Consider the following 20236-nt stretch of genomic DNA (forward strand, 5'->3'; position numbering starts at 1 on the left):
ATTGTACTTGAACACGTTACCAAAAAAGAGAATGCAACGCGTTTTCATGCAACGCCAAATCAGGGAGGGCTCCTTGTGGTTGTCACAGGACACTTTTGTGAAACTGAAGATTTCGATTTTTGTTTCAATGGCCATCACCCAGACATTGTGTTGAATAATATACTTGTGGCAGCAGCGAACACTCTCCTAAATAACTATGTGTCTATGAAGACAGATGTTCTAAAGAGCAGAAAAGCGCAGGCACAACAGAGAAAAGGGCAGAAATTAAGAAAATGAGTATTAACAGGTTCTGTGCATCTTCTGGAACAGTGTGTCTTGTGTGTGCGTGTGTGTGTGTAAATAAAGAGCAAAGAATGAATAAAATTTATTTTATTTGTTTCATCAATTCATTGGACAATCAAACCTTTCTCTTATAAATCGGTTGCACGTTTTATAGCGTACAATCTTATTTTTAAGTGGAATAATAAATGGCTTACAGACAAATCGTCTGAAACTCCTAAGCGTAATGCATTCTTTAAACCAAAGCCAACCGCGACTCTAAAGGCGAAAAGAAGCTGTCGCACACAGAAATATCCCCGCGAACGCTTCATCTTCTCACGGGAGACGCTCGTGGTAATGCCTTCACAACCTCCCGTGCTCTCGCTCGCTCGGTCAAGACGCGTGACGTCACGGTGGCAGTGAGTGGGCCTGAACTTTTGTAGCGTTAGCTACACTGGCCTAGCCAAGCCCGTTTCGCGCGGCACATCAAGAGCCGTGCTGCGCATGCGCAAGGATCAGTGATGTCACACCGGAGCCACCGGAGCCGGCACCTCTCGCGCACTCCGCCGCCGCCGCGCGCGACTCACCGCCGCCGGTCTGCGCATTCCAGAGGAGTGACGTCGTAGCCGTGGTAGACGCACTGGCGCCGGCGCGCGCTCGCTGCGCAGACGCCGTCTGACACTGCGCTGGAGCCGCTGCACTTCTGACTGGCGTTTGCCAGTGTGGTATAGCCATGGAGAAGGAGAGCACAAATGCTGCTCAACAGCGCAGAAGAATGGAGAAGCTTGACTCATCGGATCCCGAAGTAGTTGCCTGGCAATTAGCGGTTGAGCGTAGGAGTAATGAATACATGTGCCACATAATACGTATACCGCGTGTGTGTCATTGGAGCAGCAGTAAGCATGACAATCAAGCTAATCCTTGACAATCTAGACAACCAGGAAAGCTAAGAATAATCAGCTGAACCTTTGCTAACGCTACCTATATCCTGGCTTAGCCGAGCTAAGCCACTGCAACTTTTTTTTTTTCTAGGTGGCATTGACTGTCCTTGGGCTTTCACCCGCCTCTCCTCTAACCAGGTCAACAACGGCGTTTAGCCGTTCCGTCTCGTAGCCAGCGTTTTGACAGCGGTTGTGTGCGGTCACACATACAACGCGCACAACTGTTGTCGACGACGGTGGCGTTTTGCCCGGTTTCGCACCGAACGCGCGCGGCGTTGGTAACGTGTTTATGAAGAACGTGCCAACCTTTGCCGTACATCCTATGGTGGAGTACCATAGCGACCATAAGGCCATGGTCCCTGTGGTCACTAAATAAATGAAAATCACCTGATCATATACGTTTCTCATTCTTTAATAGTTCGAATAACCAATTACACCATGGCATCTGTATAGTCATAATTCGAAATACATAATTGCCACCATAGTAGAGCTTCGCTGGTCTACCATCTCCACAACAGTGGAAGGGCTGACAGTCTTTAGGATCGAAGTACCTTAGTTTCGAGCCTTGTCCCTCGTCGTCATCTGTTGTCCGTAGCTCTGGGTTGCATGTATACTGTGTATACCAGAGCATGTACATGTGTGCTGTACACATGTACACTATATATATACGGGAGATTCACGGTTACCAGAATGATACCCCGGTGCTTCGACCACTCCTCATCTTCTCTGTGGTAGCTGTATTATTAGTGCGCATCAAAATGTGGCGCTATTCAAACTGTATAAAAACGATCTGGTATGCAGCTTCGAAGAAGTCTCTTTTGCCGAACGTTCATTTCGAAAGCCTATTTTCACATTTCTTGTGAAGTAATAGTTCGGGATAATTACCTCGGTTGTTTCAAAACCCTAAAAACGGAGCTGTTTCTAATGCGATTAGCATTATTTCTCTACTTCAGCCGTTTTAAGCCTATCTATCTATCTATCTATCTATCTATCTATCTATCTATCTATCTATCTATCTATCTATCTATCTATCTATCTATCTATCTATCTATCTATCTATCTATCTATCCATCTATCTATCTATCTATCTATCCATATATCCATCTATCTTTCTATCTAGCTATCCTCTTACGACGACCCAGTGGCCAAATTCTCTAATAGATTGAGCCTCTAGGTACGTGCTCGTGTTGACGTCATGGTCGTTCAATCGTCATTCTAGCATTGCTATCCGTCTCTCGTCAAGCGGTCGTGGTCACGCCTTCCACGCCGACCCAGTGGGTCGCGTTAATTACTAAACATATTTTATGGTTTCTTGCGCCAAAACCGCAATCTGATCGTGAGGTACGCCGTAGTGGCTGACTTTTGCATAAATGCCTTAATCTTATTCCGGTATCGTTTCGATCACCTGGAGTTATTTAACGTGGAACCAATGCACGGTACACGAGCGGTTTTGTATTTCACCCCCATCGAAATACGGCCGCCACGGCCGCAGTTTAGACCAGCCACGTCGTGCTTAGCAGCTTAACGGCAAAGCCACAAAGCACCCACGGCGGGTCAGCGGGCCAAGTTGTCTCATAGCTCGGACCACTAGATATGCTCTTGGTGGTAGTGCTGTCGTGGTAGTGGCGCATCGCCGTCATTCCAGCTTTGTCAATTGCCTCTCTTCATACCATAGCCGTCACTCTATCGTCGCCAAGAAATGGTCGTCATGCGATTCCCCACATGTCGTTTTCATGTCATTGTCGGCATTGGTTCGTCATAACACAGTCGCGGTCGTGCGTTATTCGCCATTCTGCGGTCGTTTTAATCGTCGTTCTAAATTCGTCGTTCGACTCTCGCCACGCTTTCGTCATTATTGCATCGTCGTCACATCGTCGTCGTCACACCATTTTTTGTCATGCCATCGGCGACAAGCGTCTAGCCGAAATACGTGGCCAATACCTTGCGATAGCCAATCAATTTCTAATCGATAATTGACACATACTCAATAAATTCTGGGAAATGCTGTGGATGACTTGGTAGTTCTTAGCCTAGCCTGACTACGTGGCCAATACCTTGCGATAGCCAATCGATAGCCAATCAATGGCTAATGGATAATCGATCAATTATCAATAAAATTTGGGAAATGCTGGGGATGACTAGGTAGTGCTTACTTAATCCAAATGCGTGCCGATACCTTGCGATAGCCAATCAATAGCTAATTGATAATTGATCAATAATCCGTAAAATTCGGAAAATGGTGTGGATGACTTGGTAGTGCTTAGCCTAACCCAAATACGTGGCCAATACCTTGCGATAGCCAATTGATAGCCAATTAATAGCTAATCAATAATCGATGAATACTCAATGAATTTCGGAAAATGCTGGGGATGACTTAGTAGTGCTTAGCCTAACGCAAAGGCCAGGACTAGCTAGGTGCCCAGCAGATCCACTACCTCTTTCGCATTGCGCCTCCAGTGCAAGCTACGCTACTTTTTTTACCATTGTAAAATGCTTGCGAGTGACCCAAGGTTTCCTAGCCTTTCGTGCAGGTTTTAACGTATTGAAAGGGAAATGTTTTGCGTATATGCGCTGAAAAATTTGGATGAACTCATCATAGGCGTTGTCGACCCTTTTACTTTCATATACAGATGACCAGTTCTGATTGTATATGTCAAGTATAAAACCTTCAAAACCTTGAGATGTAATTATCTGTACGGTTGGCAGCACCTGCCGCGTATTTTTTCTTAGAGGTTTGCAAAAGTAGCTCATAAATATGGGACAGGGGTCACTAATATCCGATGTTATTGTGTTAGCGCTGTAAATTACTGTGTAAATATTAGTCGCTATAAAATCTAGTGCCGATGCAGTGGAGCATGTAATTCGAATTGGCATATTAGAGATATTTAGCTCACGGGTGGCACAATTCTCGGCCACTATGTTAATATTGAAATCTCCTGCAGAAATAAGGGGAAAATTATTACAAGCATGTTCCAACAAAGTCTCGTAAAACTTCATGAAACTTGCTATGCTTCCATTTGGCGGTCGGTAAAAAAACAGAGATAAACTCACCCTTAAATTGAACGGTAAGTATTTCATAGTCACCTGTTACCTTACTAAATTCAGGGACAACGTGGCAATTCTTTTTTTTGTCGTAACGAGCAATGCAACCCCCCCCCCCCCCCTCCTAGCTTATGTGTCCGATTAAGGTAGAATGAATTGTAGCCATCAAGAGTGAAAAGTTGGTCCATTATTTGGGCAGCAAGTTTCATTCAACGTTATGTTGTCAAATGTCAATTGTAATTGTTGTAAATAGAGTGCGACGTCGTCTTTTATAGGTAATTGACCTGTGTTAATATGTTCATATGTAGGACTAAGTTGCTGGTTTAGTTATGTGAGCAGACATCTCGAGGAAAAGCAAGCTCTAGATAATCCTCAGTGAACAGCTGATTCAAACTTTCGGGCAAGCACAGCAATGCGCATTACGCCGGCGCACAACCTCTCTGCCCTTCAAAAATCCTGTCGATATCATGCTCGCTTGATATGTGTACAGCAGGTGTTTCGTCAGACTTTCCGTTGAATGACCACACCGATTGCCATTGCTTTCCGTATTTCATTTTCACAGCAATCGCGAGCAGTTTTTTGAACTTCGTGCAGGGATGCTCATTGACATACACAGGTGGTGAAAAAGAAGTTGAGTTGCCAATGCCCAAATCTGCATTTGTAATGGGTGCTCTCTTGGCTTTCCTTAGCACACAATCGCGTTTAACTCGAGACTTTTATTTCATTAATTATTTATTTATTTCAATACCCTAAAGGTCCAGAGGGCATTACATAGGGGGGGGGGGGGGGCTTATAGAGTCATAGTATACAACAAAGTTGCAAGTACAAACGAAAGTAGCCGAATACCATTAAGCATATAGAAATGAAACGTTTACAAATAAAAGCAGGGAAGTACAAGCGATGTATGTCATCTCACAATCAAGGGCTACACTATATCAAAAATCGTCTTCATGCACATTGACGAGGTCAGGGTTGCTGAGTGTCAATTCGACCAAGATACATCAGCAATTCTGTCTTAAAGGACGATATATCAGTAAGGGTAACTATTTGTTCCAGCAGATCGTTCCACTCCTTTGCTGACAATACAAACGGCGAAATATATTCAACTTTAAGACGATGATCTCTGCGTGAAAAGATATGATGCGAGAGTACTTGCAAAAACTGTATATCTGGATACGGAGTGAAAAAAATGACAAACGAAATATCCTGCGTCGTGTGTCAAGATTATGTAGATGAAGTCTTCGCTTCAGTTCAGGTGCAACCACAACCTAAGAAAGGCCCAACTATTGGAGCCATTATAGAAGCATCTAAAGTCACATGCTTCCTTTCGGCACAACAGAACAGAGAATTGGCATGCTCCCCACTGGTGATACTTAGGGCCGTATTATGCAGCGCACTAGTATATTATCAGCCTCTCCATCCATGCACTGCCGTACAAATCAGGTAGGATTACAAGCAGGTCTGATATCAAACAGTAGGAGGTGGCGTGGAGCAGAGGCAAAATACCCGCCTTCTGTCCAGTGCCTAGTGGCACATAAAAGCTAGTAGGGTGCTGCTGCATGATGATTGAGTAATACTACACTCAGTTGGTGATCCGTCCTGCAGTGGACATAAAATATAGGCTGCTGCTGATGATGATAATATCACAGTCGTCGGCGAAAATGCGTATGCTAGAAGTTATGTTGTTAGCTATGTCATTTATGTAAATTAAAAAGAGAACTGGCCCTAATACTGACCCCTGCGGTACGCCCGATATTATTGCAGTACAGCTAAAAATGGGCTCTCTAATCTAGACGTGTTGAAAGCGACTGCGCACGAATTATTCGATGCAAAACATGGCATTATAGACAAGTTGCAGTTTATGAACCTTCTTATTTATTCTTCTGTGGGGCACCCGATCAAAAGCTTTTGATAAATCTATAAGTATAGCATCAACGTAGTGCAAAGCATGCAAGGAGTTATCAAAATCGCTTACTAGTTCAAGTAACTGTGTTTGACAGGACATCTTGTATCTAAATCCGTGTTGTTGTTCAAGCAGTTTGAATTGAACAACGATGTTACTTTTGTTCTCTGTTCTACTCGGCACACGGCGACTCGCCTCCATGTCACCCTTGCCAAGCGCTAAGTTTACAAAGCAAATAATTCACAGATTCATTTTCCCTTTTCACAACGCCTTGCATCTCTTTGTTAACACTCATAGAGTACTGATCACAGCTGTTCAATCGATTCTCCAATTCAATCACACAGGTTTTCAAGGACAAGTTTTCTAGGTGCCGAGAAGCGTTATCACCGTCCAGCCGAGCAGTTTCTGCGACAGCTTGCTCCAGTTTTATTGCGATAGCAATTATATGGACACTTGAACCGGATTTCTGCCGTCGGCGTCGTCGTCGCCGTCACCGTGAGGTTCCCTATAGATAAAATCTTCGCCAGCGCGCCGTATGCCCGAGAGGAAGCGTGCGGAGACGCGCGCTATCACGGAGAGCGAACGCACTCAATCTCCCACGCGCAAGCAAGGAAGCAGGAAGCCAGCGCCGGAGGGAGCAAGGGGGGGGGGGGGGGGGGCGCACTTCTCGGCCAACAACCGCGCTCGTCGCTCGCTCGCACCGTCTCTTATCTCCACACGGCTCTGACCTTTAAGTGCATTCGCCGCTCAGTTTCCGTTGAAGCGATAGACCGCACGTACCTTCGCCCGCTGCGGCGTATGCTTACTGCCAGCGTTTTGACAGTCGTTGTCTGCTGTCATTCAGTGTGATCTCTTCGTGTTTGTGCGCGCTCACACCACGCTTGTTCATTCAGTTCGTAATAGTCGGGCCACATTTTCCAACGCACGCTACACACGCAATGCTGCCCGGATCGGCAGTGCAGCGCTACAGATGTGTCCCTTCGCACGCGCTGCCCACGGGAAGCGCTTCTCATCAACACCACCGTTTCACACGCGCCTTCTCGTGGTCATCGAGTCTCTCTTCATGTCGGTCTACTTACGCCGCAGCACTCCTGCTTACTTAATCAGCTCATGTTTACTACAATTCATATTGCTACCAAAGCCGCTCACCTTACTTCGTATGACATTGCTGTGTTGCTATCGCATTCATTGCTTCGCCCTTAGGGCGAAACTGTGACATTTTTTTAGGGACGAAGCTCCTTAGGGCGTGGGTCTGTCCTTCCTCCGATGTAGTATGTAGCCACCTGTAGTGATATGAAGTGTTCACTAGATGGCGTTCCGGTTCCGCTTCCACTTCCGGTTCCGGTTCCACTTCTGGTTCCGGTTCCACTTTGCGCGCGTTCGGTGCGAATGCGGGCAAAACGCCGACGGCGTCGACAATAGTTCTGCGCGTTGCTGGTGCTGCTGCATGTCTAAGTTTATACAGCTGATAAATCTACCTTGAGTCGACCCCATGGCTGCTTCGCATACTACTCAGGGTTCCCCTACGGGAAGATGGTGTAATTTTCTCTCTTATTCCCGACGCACGCTCTCTTTATCTCTCGTCCGTAGCTGTGGTTTACCCGAATGATCCCCCGGTGCTTCGCCCACCCATCATCATTCCCTTCGTGGATATGCTGTGATTTTTTTCTTCAGGTCATCAATAGTGTCATGAGCATAGTCAATGCTTTTAGTCATGTTCTTTTGCTCTGTTTTCAAATCTCGAATTTCATTGCTGAAATTCCTTTCCACACACTCACGGAACATCTTAAGTTCCTGCTACATATCTTCCCAGAATTTCAGACATTCAGTACTCACTTCCTCTTTAAATTTAGCGATAACAAATCAATATTTCATTTTTCTAATAATGTGCGAGAAGTGAGGAGAAAGCAGCACAGCAAATACAAAAAGACAGCTTGGCAGCAATGACAGAACACTTCAAAGTAAAAAAAAAAAGAAATTACAAGCGGCCTAATATACTTCGTCACTAACCTGTCCAGAACGCAGATTGCTAATTACGACGTTCACAGTTCCATCGCCGCTGCCAAGTGGTGCAGCCGGTGATGTGAGCGCTCCTCTTGTGCGGTGAATCTCGTGACGTGGACGTAGATGTACCGCGCAGGGCATGGCAGCACGCAGGCGCACAATGAATCACGCAACAACGTATCTATACAGCCAGGGACCACATCACTTTTCCTTCCAGGATCGGGTATCACCGGTGAAAAAAACTTGCGTCACCCTGTACAGAAAGCATAGTGCTTATTACGACGTTCACAGTTCCGTCGCCACTGCCAAGTGCCTGAGGCCGTCGCGAAAACGTCGCCTCTTGCAGACACTTTTGTTCAAGTGACAATAATCGTTTCACCACTTCTGCTTTTTCAATCGCGCTTCATGTGGTACACATGTATGCTTAAAAATAAGCTTTGTCCACGCAGTGCCGGCCTGCTGCCTTACGTTTGCTCGGTGCAAGCATCCGAGGTGCGTGAGTTCATACTCAGGGATTCGGACTCGAAGGTAAGCGACAATCGTGCAAATGGTCCCTATAGCATCCTCTTGCCAATGACTTCGCAAATAAGAACTAAAGATGCCAAACTATTCTTTCCAATATTTTCAGATTCTCGCTGGGGACCTGCTGTGGCAAATGGATGAAATGTGTTTTGTGGTGCTGATAGGAATAGGTAAGGGCTCGTGGATAGCGCCTGGCGTAAACGCTGCGGTATAAATGAAATCCTTAAGAACTCAACAAAGGCGTGTGAGTATTTAGGGCTCCTGTAAACGAGAAACGAAAAAAATAATCGTGTGTTTTCGCTCTCCAACTCGGTAGCGCCATGGAGCGGGTGAGTGTGACGTTGTGCAGTACAGCCCTTGTCATGTCGAATTTTCAATGGTATTCGAACTATAATGTCAAATTTTTTGTCAACTCTTAGTAACCTCGAAGGACAGATACATATACGCCCTTTGTAAATAGCTTAAAAGTAAACATGACGAAATGTGTCAATATGATGACATATTACATGCGGCAGAAAGCACCAGTGGTACCTAACAACATTGTTGCTTTAAAAGTAATCGATGACAGTGTTCACAAATCCTTGCGTGAAATGACGCTTCCAATTGTTTTCGCAGCGAATTGATGTGCCATTCACAGAAAAAGTATTAACATGTTATTGGGTTTATATTTTACATTATATCGAGACGCATTTCGAATCTTTACATAAGGAATGAACAGGGAGCGCTTTGCAATAAAACGCCGAAAAAGAAACGTTATGATTTCACTTATAATAACGTCTTTGCATAATAGGCCAATACATTTGGAGACCTCTTACAAAGGTGCGTTTTATCGGCTCACCGCTTCATGTCCACTGTCAGGGCTTGCAAGAAGCAAATTCTTGTACAAGTAGCTGCAGAAATACTCACTATCTATAATCAGCCGCGACTTATTTGAAAGGCTGATTATAGACAGTGAGAAATAGTGAGTTGTGAGTTGAAAGATGCACGGCTGACGGTTGGGCATTTAGTGTTTTAGCTGATAACAGCGGCGGCGAAACACGTAATGATTTGAATGAGAAATTTCTCGCTCAGTGTTCAGTACGAGAGAAGTTGCTAGCAAGAAATACTTGTTGAATGTTTGTACTTATCCACAATTTATTACGAAAACCATTCCTTGCGTCGTACACAAAAGAAGGTCGCTCTAATTTCCAGTTAGGACAACATGCTCACAATTTGTAAGTTACAGAGATGAACTGATATACTTTGCGTGTGGCGAACCTATAGGTAGCTCTGTCAGTGAATTCAGCAGTATTTCGCTGACGCACACAAACTCCCAGAACGCCACACTGTCCGCGGCGTTCGCGCTGCGACTAGCGTTCTTATGCTGATCGCATGGTCACGAGTTTGAGTTCCCGTTCTGGCAGCCTCATTTCGATGGTGGGAAATACAATTTGTTCCGTATCATACTGTGCCGTCTACTACGGCACCTTTCATTACCGCATGTGGCCTCGGGATGTTAAACTTCACGAAATTATGAAAAAAAAAAACCGCACTCAAATAAATACCAGCAAACAGCCATCGGTGCTCATTCGCACAAAAACACAAAGCTCATCTCTGAGATAACAAGCGTTCAGCTTGCTGGAAGCGCTCTTACGTCAGCCTCGATCACTGCAGGCATCACAATTGTTTGGATGCTGTGCCTTCGCTTCTGGATGAGCATCTACTCTTGGCTGGTGATGATGGCGTCGGCTGTCAGCACGCTAGCCTTCACAATCACACTTTGGTAAGATCTTCTCTTATAGGATGCACGATTTGGCAGTGCTCTTCGAGAGCGTGTGATGCACAGGGAAGTGATTCTAGGTAATTGTTACAGAGGTAAAATGAGGAAGGGAAATATCCAAATGTATAGGTTGAATTTCCCTTTATTTTTATTTATTTATTTATTTATTTATTTACTTATTTGTTACAGCAATATTAGCCCCCATAAACGCAATGAATATGGGGGGGGGGGGGGGCGGAGACACATCATTTTCATGTAACATACCAAGTTTCATAGAAACAAGAATAAAAGAGAAAAAAATACCTGAAAAATGAAATTGCTATGAAAGCGTAGGAAAATTATGTGACACCATTGCCCACTAGTTACGAGTGGTCCCGCAGCGGAGATAACGCATGCGAGAAGCTGCGTTCACAGTACTATGATGCAATCTCAGAAAAGATTGATCTTTCTCGTTATGTCGCATCGTGAAGTAAGCCGTGCTAAAGAAAGGCGGGGTCAGCGCCCATGTTCGGTATGTGTTTAAACTTACAAACTTCCTATCGTGTACCTTCACTGCTTTAACACGATTTTTAAAAGCGTATAAAGGAAGGAAGGAAGGAAAACAAGAGGTGAAAGGCCGAGAGGTTAACCAGGTTAAATGTCTGGTTGGCTACTATGCACAGGGGTGTGGCGTAAGGACAAAAAAACAAACAAAAAGACAAGAGAATATTTTTAAAAAGGAACGCATCAGTTCGCACAATCCTTAGTTTTTTAAATGAGCCCTGTTTCTTTTAAAAAAGCGTACTAGCGCTTTTAAAGCAGTTTGTGCAGAGGTCAGCTGGGACCAGGGACCAACAATTCTGGCTTTCGTAAGGGTACGGTTGTCAATCTTGTTGAGAGTGGTGCTGAGGACTTTTCTTTGTGCACTAAAACGATGACAGTCACACAAAGGTTTCGCTATCGTCTCTTTACATTCGCAAGTTTCGCAATTTGGAGTTGCGGCCGTTCCGATAAGGCAGGTGTACGCGTTGGTGAAAGCTACTCCTAGCCATAGGCGACAAATGAGAGTTACCTCCCGTCGTGGTAAGCCATTTGGAAGGCGGAGCTTCATATCAGAATCCAGGGAACAAAGGCGCTGGTTTTTAGAGTCTGCCGAATTCTATTGGGCCAACCTAAGCTCGCGAGCAAGCGCGCGGTGCTTTCCCGTTGCTTCTGTTCTTGACAACGGGATAGTGTCACAATTGGCACTAGTATGTGACGATCGAGCCGCTGCGTCTGCTTGCTCGTTTCCAAGGATACCACAGTGACTACCCATTTAAATACGATGGCATGTCCTTCGTCAACTGCCCGATGGTAAATTTCTCGTTTGCCACGACACGTCGTTCGTGGGGTGCACGGCGCAATGCAGAGAGCAAACTCTGGAGGACGGCTTTGTAATCGCAGAAGATGACTTATTTCTGGTGCGTTTTTTGATCGATCAATAAAATTGCTGCACGCCGAGCTGCAAGTTCGACAGCCGTCGTTGATGTCAAGTGCGATGTCCTCAATTTTATCATTGTAGATTTTGTTGGGACATATACTGCAGTTGCTGAATTGGATAGCATGACCGACCCATCGGTGTAAACATGTAAGCGGACACTGTGGACCTCATGTAGTTAGCAATAATGCTGCCTGCTTCAATGCTGCTGACGGTATTTGTGCCTTCTTCTTGATGCCTAGATTCGTAAGGAATACATGAGGTGAATGCAGACACCACTGTGGCAACGAAGGCCATGCTGCTGGGACGTAATCCAAGGGTAGCGATGCTGCGGGAGTAGTCAGGAGACTGCTAAAACTCTTATGCGGCCCAGTTGTTGGCAGGCAAGCAAGACGGTGAACGCCGTATCCTTGCGACATGTCGAATGTGCACTCTCAGAGCGTCGACTACAATATACTTGATTTAGGGTGGTCACGTCCCATGATGATTGTGGCTGCTTGTATACTCTGGATTGTGCGAAGGTTCGTTTTACTGGTGCTTCCCAGCACGGGCATGCTATATCTTAGGAATTCCATAAATAATGGAAGGTACAGCTGTAGCATCGATTGCACAGATGCGCCCGAAGACTTTGCGTTGACAAATTTGAATACATGGGATATTGCAGTCAACATCTTTTTTATATATGTAATATGTGGCGTCTAAGAGAAATCACAGTCGATGATGATTCCAATTTTGTCTTCTGTCATGTTTAGTCTTCTGTCATGTTGAGCCATTTCTAAAATTCACCTAGCCTTCATTTTGAGGGATGTTGTTCTGGTAAAGTTGGCGTATAGTTAAAGTATGATGGTTCCAGCAAGGTGACGCGATTCTTTACTATTAAAGTGCTGAGATTATAAAAACAAGGCACCCTAGATACCAGCTGTGCCTGTGTTGATTACTGATAAGTTTTTTTTTCCCTGTTTTGTTTGTTTTTATATCCCACTTTGCTGAAACCATCACATTTCCTAATTGAAAAAAAAGTGAAGATAACAATAGTGCCAATAGTAAGTGAATAACATTTTTTCGCGAATGTAGGAGAGTACCCAAATGGGGCTGAGCCCTGCCTCACACCTCTCGACCTCTGCACGTGCATTGGCTTTATGCACAGGTTTCTTCAGAGGCACCCACGTTTATGCTCAGCATATTGAGGCGGCTTCGCGCCGTTAAGTTATGCTAAGACAACGCACAAATCATTACCAATTTTCACTTACATATGCTAAGAAGTTATTTGAATGCCTACGTATAAAAACGCAACAAACAGACATGGACCGATACAGAGAACACCTTGATGACATTTAACTTTTTTCTCACACAGACGAGGTTAGCACTATGTTAAATTTTCTGCTTAGTTATACAGAAATAGAGGGACCTATTTTTTTAGATACCTAAGACATTGCGTAGCACTTATTTGCAGGTTGGCCTGGGGCAATGACATCACACTATATAGGCGCTCGCCTGGTGACGTGATGGAGCTGTCCAAACACAATGAACGCAGTAACCTGTGGATCGTGGTATTGGTGCTACTCACGATACTCACGGTAGGTGTAACAAGCACTGCTTACAATTGTTGATACTTTGTTAGCTGCTCATAAGTCCTTTGTTTCCCGACGTTCCTTGCCGCCAGCTTTCCCTGATCCAACCAATTGGTTCACCCAATTGATCCAATTGGTTGATCCGATTGATTCAGTACAATTGATCCAACCAACTGGTAATATACAAAACGGGTCGCTTGGTGTTTAGAACACACATAAAGCCGAGATCAGCTATTCTAGTGTAGTTTATACAGCATGGGCCGATAACACTCCCTTCAAGCATTTTCTTTTTTTCTGCACAGATGCGCAAATCCAAATGCATCGCTTGGAGTTGTCGCCACCATCACTGATTTGGCACACTTCAAAACTTTCATTCATAAACATCGCTGAAGTTACGCCAGTTTTACTGTAAACCACCGTATTTGTTTCTACTCCTCTTGAGATGTCCCTGATTTGGAGCTGTTAGGTATCATAATTGAATAAGGTCTGAGCACTTAAAGGTGCGTTGGTGTGTCAGAAGAGAAACATTGACTATGAAAGCGTAAATTTTCGAAATACCAAGTAGTAGCAGCTATTTGCTATTTATGTCCTAGTTTTCTTTATGATACGTATTTGCAAAACGTCCTCTGGTTTCATGAAAGCGACACGGATGAAAATAACCATAAAGTGTAATGTGCCGCTCAATATTCCATGGGTACTCATTAAGAGAATCTGAAGTTTTTTTAATTTTGACTGAGGTTACCTTATTTCTAGTGATATTATCCAATTATATTAGGAGAAAGCTATGGTCCTAGTCTAACAAATTAACTTCTAAGAGCATGCTTACGAGGGAAAACAACTGAAATATACGCAAACAATACAACTGATTTCCAGACATATCATCTTTTTTAACTGACAGGGTGCACACCTATATTGATGAAGCAAGCCTAGGCAAAAAAAACAACGGAAAAAAACGAATGATTTTGAACAAAATATTGTTATCACACGTTGAAACGTGTGTATAGAAAACATCATTAATTTGCGATACACAGGAGAATACTCTGCCGGTACACTTGTCTCCATCAAAACATTTTAGGCAGCTTTGATATTTTGCGCATGCAATTGCGTGTGTACTTCACATTCCTTCATTATCTTTTGGCATGATCCCAGTGTTAAACAAGCCGGTGGTATAAAGGCCAAATTTGTTGTTACAGATCGTCACACTGCTCATGATTGCCGCCGTTCTCAAGAAAGTCACGATGGTAAGGCACGAAGTTAAATCACCAGTTTTATCATCATTACATCATCATCATTAGATCATCATCATCATAATCGTCCTATATTTCTGTTCACTGCAGGACGAAAGCCTCTCTTTGCGGTCTCCAATTACCCCTGACTTGCGCTAGCTGATTGCAACTTGCGCCTGCAAATTTCCTAACTTGACCATCCTATCTAGTTTTCTGCTGTTCTCGACTGCGCTTCCCTTCTCTTGGTATCCATTCTGCAACTTCAATGGTCCACCGGTTAGAGCATTTGATAGCTAACACTAACTGTCTTACTAATTTTGCGCTTGAGAGCTAACCATAATTTGCCACTTGTAGTAAATACTGATGACGGCGCTCTTGGATTAGATATTCTGGACAATACAAACCACCAATTTGCTAACATTGATGGTGTGGAGCACAACGATAATGTAGGCACAGTATTTATGAAAAATTTCCTTCCTGGTAACTGAGTTGAACTTACGTCGCTGCTGTTTGCAAGGAAGAACACGGGGGACGTTTACCACAGGATAGCTCACTTCCCCGCTTGCTTTTCTAACCTTTAAAGCCTAAATCATAACTCATAGGTAGCGTAGTACTGCAGGAAAACAGCTTCCTCGCCACTGAAATTTGTCTCCTACATAATTTACCACCGAAGCCAATTACTGCTTCTTCCCGCGCTGCGCAGATTGTGGGTGTGTTAGAAGAAGCCGGAAGAGCCCTTGGTGACGTGCCTTCTCTTTTCGGCCAAGCTATCATGGTGAGAAATTTACGCTGTGCTTGTCAGTTTTGCTTAGTTTTCGATGACAATATGGTGCTGAACGTTACTGAACAAGAAGATATATGTTGCTGCTACTACGGCGGGTAGTTCTCGAGTAAAGTTATTGGGCCGTGGAGTGGCGCTGATGATTCTGCTCGCAGAAAGGAGTGTCCTCTGAAGTCATGATCCCAGCCTTACTTAGTACTTCCAGAAAATAGTAATTTTAACAACAATAATAGTATTATTGAATAAAGAATAATTTATTTAGTCAATGTGCAAATGTCAGAGAAATTAAAATTCATGAAACGTAACTCACCAAAGGTAACATATACTGCCAACGCATAATCTACATAATACCGGGTGTTCAAAATTAAGCTTTACGGAATTTTTAAAAATCGCCTGTGGCAGGTAGCATAATTCTTATCGTTGAGGTGGGTTATCAACACGATAAATCGAAACACGTATTCAACTAATGAACAAAAATTGACTAATGAACTTCTGAGTTAATTGCTTTAAACAGATATTGCAATTGACGAATTTTAGCCGGTGAGCTTGCAAGACACATCCACTTGAAATAAGTTTCCACGATGACACCAGTTTCGAGATATTATTTCCCAAAATGTGGGACGAAATACATAAGCGTACCACTTACTTTTGTACTTCAATGTATAAAACAGCATTCTGGTAAAAAAGTAAGTAGAACAACCGTGCATTTTTACGGTGGGTTTGATGGCGCATACCTCCAAACTGGCGCCATTCTGGAAATTCATCCCAAGTGGATATGCCTGACAAGCTCACCGGATACAATTCTTAAATTGCAATATGTCTCGTAAAGTAATTAACTAACAATTTATTTAGAGAATTTTGTTAATTATTCGAATATGTCTTTCGATTTCTCATGCTACTAATATCCGCCTCTTCGGAAAATTTCGTAAAGCTGAATTTTGAACACTCGGTAGATTGGAGGAAACTAATTTGCTTATTCGTGGCATATTTGTAATCCTATTATGCATAGGGCTACACTTGTTGGTTTTAAAACCATCTTTAAAGTGACAGCAACCTATCTGTATAGTGCAAGCACTGTACTAGTCCTACAATTTTCGTTTTTTCCGGTGTGTTTATTTAGACATCTTGTGGGCATTTTGCAGTTAGGGTGTTTATATGACGAAGGGATGTTACGTAATTTTTTTTCGAAGAAGACGGCCAGTAAATCTCCATTTGCTATGCGTTACTAATAATTAGGCTACAGCCACTCGCCAAAATATCAACTGTGTTAACGTGTTGTGTCGAGTACACAATGAGCAGACAATGCACTCTCAGTAGGCAATGGTTTAAATTTTTTTATTCGCATTATAATTTTATTTTTATAGGCAAATACTCAATGCGCCTTTCGAAATGTTTGCATGCCCGTTATTATGTGAAATTGTGTAGAGAACTCAGGCAGTTCTATGTTTCAAACTGCTTTGGGGTGTGCACTCAGGTAGAATGTTTTCGGCGAAATGCGAAGGCACCAGTGTAGTCACATTTAGGTTCAGGTTCAAAACCCACAGGTGGTCAAAATTATTCCGGAATTTCCCACTATAGGCGTGCCTCATAATCAGATCGCGGTTTAGGCACGTAAAACCCCATTATTTCAATTTCATACATTTTTTTATAGTGTTTGGTTTTCTACCGTGCTGCACGAATGCCCTTTGTTTCAAGCTGATTATTTGAGTAATCCTTAGCTACCCGTCATGAGCACACTTTTTCAATACGCTCATTTTAAATATAAACAGAAGTAAAATAACGAAAATGCAAGTTGAATATGACAAGGGCTTGAAGAAAGAAACATGTAAGGGGAAACTCAGGGAGGTAAAATCTTCTCTTCTACCTTACGCTGAAGAACAGGAAAAAGTGACGCAAAAATACTCGAAAATTGAGAAAGAGAGAAAGACAGAGAAACAGGCAGCGCAGACACAAGATCACGGCCAGTAACTATCCCCGCAGGCTATCACTGCACAGTATCACTTGTAGCACAATGAACACCTCTTTGAGTTACCACCGATATTGCAGGTCTCTTGTCCTAAAACAGTAATAGTGCGAAAAGAACTTGTTAGGAAAGTAGACGATGAGGCTTGCTGTACATTCTTTCTTTGGCGCGCGGTTTGAACGCGAAAAAAGGACAGACGAGATACAGTGAAGTGGCCAAAGATGTCAGTGCCTTCGTTGCCCTCAACTGCCACGGGTTATGAGGTCGCCATTCTAAAATAGTTTGTTTTGATATTCGTCCTCGACGATATCACACAAGCGTGATTGCAAGCGATCATCTCTGTACATTGAAAAGAGGACAGTGACAGTGAATGCGTAGAAGAGTCTCCGCGGCACCACAGTCATCACCCGAGGCGCTTTAAGCCCACCCGATGCGCAACGCAAAATAGTTTGCTTGAACCACACCCAGCCACCACTAGCCTTCCGTGAAACTTACGTCGTAGTAGCATTCCATTCTTTCCATCGACTTGGTCATATTGCAGGCAGCCGGAGGAATTGTTGTAATCGCTGGGTTCTGGCTTCTTGGTCTCATCGCCATGCTGTCGGTTGTGCATCCATTCATTGACGACGCACAGCAGCGGACCGTTGGTTTTCATACAGACGGCTTTTTCTGGTAAGGTACACTTCTGTGCTTTCTGCAGCTGTTTAGATCATGTGACCTTTGAATAGTATACTTCACCTAGGAGCCTGTCTGAATAAATGGAACGGGAGAATCGTGTTTTGTCACATATTAAAGAACAAGGTTGAACTTATAACTGTAGCAAGTTAATTTTTGTATAGCAATGAATCGATGTTTTAAGGAATTATTTAAATTTGCAGAAATAATAAAAGACGTATTAATCATGTTTAGGATTCTGCAACATTAGCACAACATGTGGTATTCATTTTACAACGCTCTGATATATAACACTATTTCATAAACAGGGTTTTGGCAAAATCCTTACAAGCATTCTAATAATTTTATGAAAGGTATAAACTGACAAGCATGCTCATTCACTTCACATGCGCTAGAAGTTGCTCTTGACAGAACTGCCACATGAGGCTTTCGTGCAGAGTTGCGGCTGTGCAAACTTTCTACCTAGTTTCGTTCCTTACCATTTTATAGCAATTTTTGTAAGCAATTGAACGCTTAAGTACAGTTTACATCCTATATTACGTATTTTTGGCCTTCATCTGTTAAGTACGATACATACTGTATTTTCCGTGCCCGGTCCATAGTCCACAAGGGTGAAATTGTGTCTAAAATAATTTTAGGTAGTCCGCAACCACTTTATAGTCCACAGGGACGAACTAGTATACTGTACAGTAGAAAAGCTAAAATTTGAATGCCAACTAGTAAAGCTCTGGTGCCTTTAATAGACTGAATATAAAAGTCAATCCTACAAACCTAACGATGTGCCCTATGCATTCGTCCAGTTTTCATGTATGCGTGTTCTATTTGTTGCATCTAGGCCTCAACGTCGAATCATTTCGTCTTACGCCTTTTCGACGCCAACGCAGCGGCTTCTTGTATTGTGCGCATAAATTAGGATGTTTATAAATACTTGGCAATGTTTGCAACGAGGTTTCGAGCACCTGCTAAGAATTGGACGCACTCAAAAGCAGTGACTTTACGTATGTCTAGCAGTAGTCGCTTCCGTATCACAAAATCCCAATGTGGGCTGGAAATATTGCTCGTGCTCCGCGACGATCATTGCGCAGATGATTTCGCTGTGTTTTAGCTCGGGAAACATTTGTAAGCGTAGCGTTGAATTGTTCTCTTCATGCGTGCTTCCGGCCTTAAAAAATAAAATAAGGCGTAGTCTGCAGCCACTATGATTTGTCCGCACACCACAGCATTTCCACTTTTAAACTTGCACAGACAGCGGAAAATACAGTGCATTCAAATAAGTTGAGTAAGATTCTAAATTGGTTGAGGGGTAGTCTATATTTGTACGTTCTAAATGTAGTTGAATAGTGAAGCCTTAGCTGGCCCTAAAGTAAACCTTCATCTTAAGTCTGAAGCCCACGTATGCCTTGTTGCAGAACTTCACTTCGCACAGGTTTCCTTAAAACAAGCCACATTTGTTCGGCTGTGGAATCACACCACGACATTATGCATGCGTTATGTATCGCTGGATCACAAGGGCCTCCATTTTAATTGCACCATTCATGGTCGCCACAAGAACAAGATGGCCCAAAGCTAAATAAAGGTTATTAATAAAAGCATTGCGCCATAAAAAATTACACCATCTTTCTGTAGGGGAATTCCCTGAGTAGTATGCGAAGCAGCCATGGGGTCGACTCATGGTAGTTTTATCATCTGTATAAACTTGGACATGCAGCAGCACCAGCAACGCGCAGAAGTGTTGTCGACGCCGTCGGCGTTTTGCCCGCGTTCGCACCGAATGCGCGCGGCGTTGGTGACTGTTGCCAGTGCCTCTGGGGCGCCTACCGTCGCGCCTCTAACCTAAGCTGCTTCACATTATCGCGCGCGGAGCCGCAGGTATTGCCAGTCGTTGAGCAATCCGGACAGGAGCGGATCGTTGGAGAGGAGAGGAGGAATGCTGAGAGGAGAGGAGGGAGAGGAGGATGCGCATGAATGCCGAGAGGAGAGGAGATGAGACAAGGAGAGGATGATACGCATGCGCAGTAGGGGTGTGGACGCACGGCGGTTGGATGGATGGAGGGAGGTAGGGAGGGAGGGAGTGACATAGCCCCGAGCACAAGATGCTTCGCATCTAAAAGAGCCTTTCGGCATACCCAAAACGT

The 20236-nt window shown here is 43.8% G+C and overlaps 1 protein-coding gene across 1 annotated transcript in view; it reads left to right on the forward strand.

The window, feature by feature from the left end:
• Positions 1–18102, forward strand: part of LOC119431664 (uncharacterized) — a 512426-nt gene extending 494324 nt beyond the window's left edge. Inside the window, exons 5-11 of the mRNA XM_049657968.1 lie at positions 8598–8676; positions 8777–8840; positions 10324–10432; positions 13339–13462; positions 14650–14697; positions 15386–15457; positions 17968–18102. Coding sequence (XP_049513925.1) covers positions 8598–8676; positions 8777–8840; positions 10324–10432; positions 13339–13462; positions 14650–14697; positions 15386–15457; positions 17968–18102 — 631 coding nt within the window. The remainder of the gene's footprint in view (positions 1–8597; positions 8677–8776; positions 8841–10323; positions 10433–13338; positions 13463–14649; positions 14698–15385; positions 15458–17967) is intronic.
• Positions 18103–20236: the final 2134 nt, after the last annotated feature.

The sequence above is a fragment of the Dermacentor silvarum genome, chromosome 10, assembly GCF_013339745.2.
Source record: "Dermacentor silvarum isolate Dsil-2018 chromosome 10, BIME_Dsil_1.4, whole genome shotgun sequence".
Lineage (NCBI taxonomy): Eukaryota > Metazoa > Arthropoda > Arachnida > Ixodida > Ixodidae > Dermacentor > Dermacentor silvarum.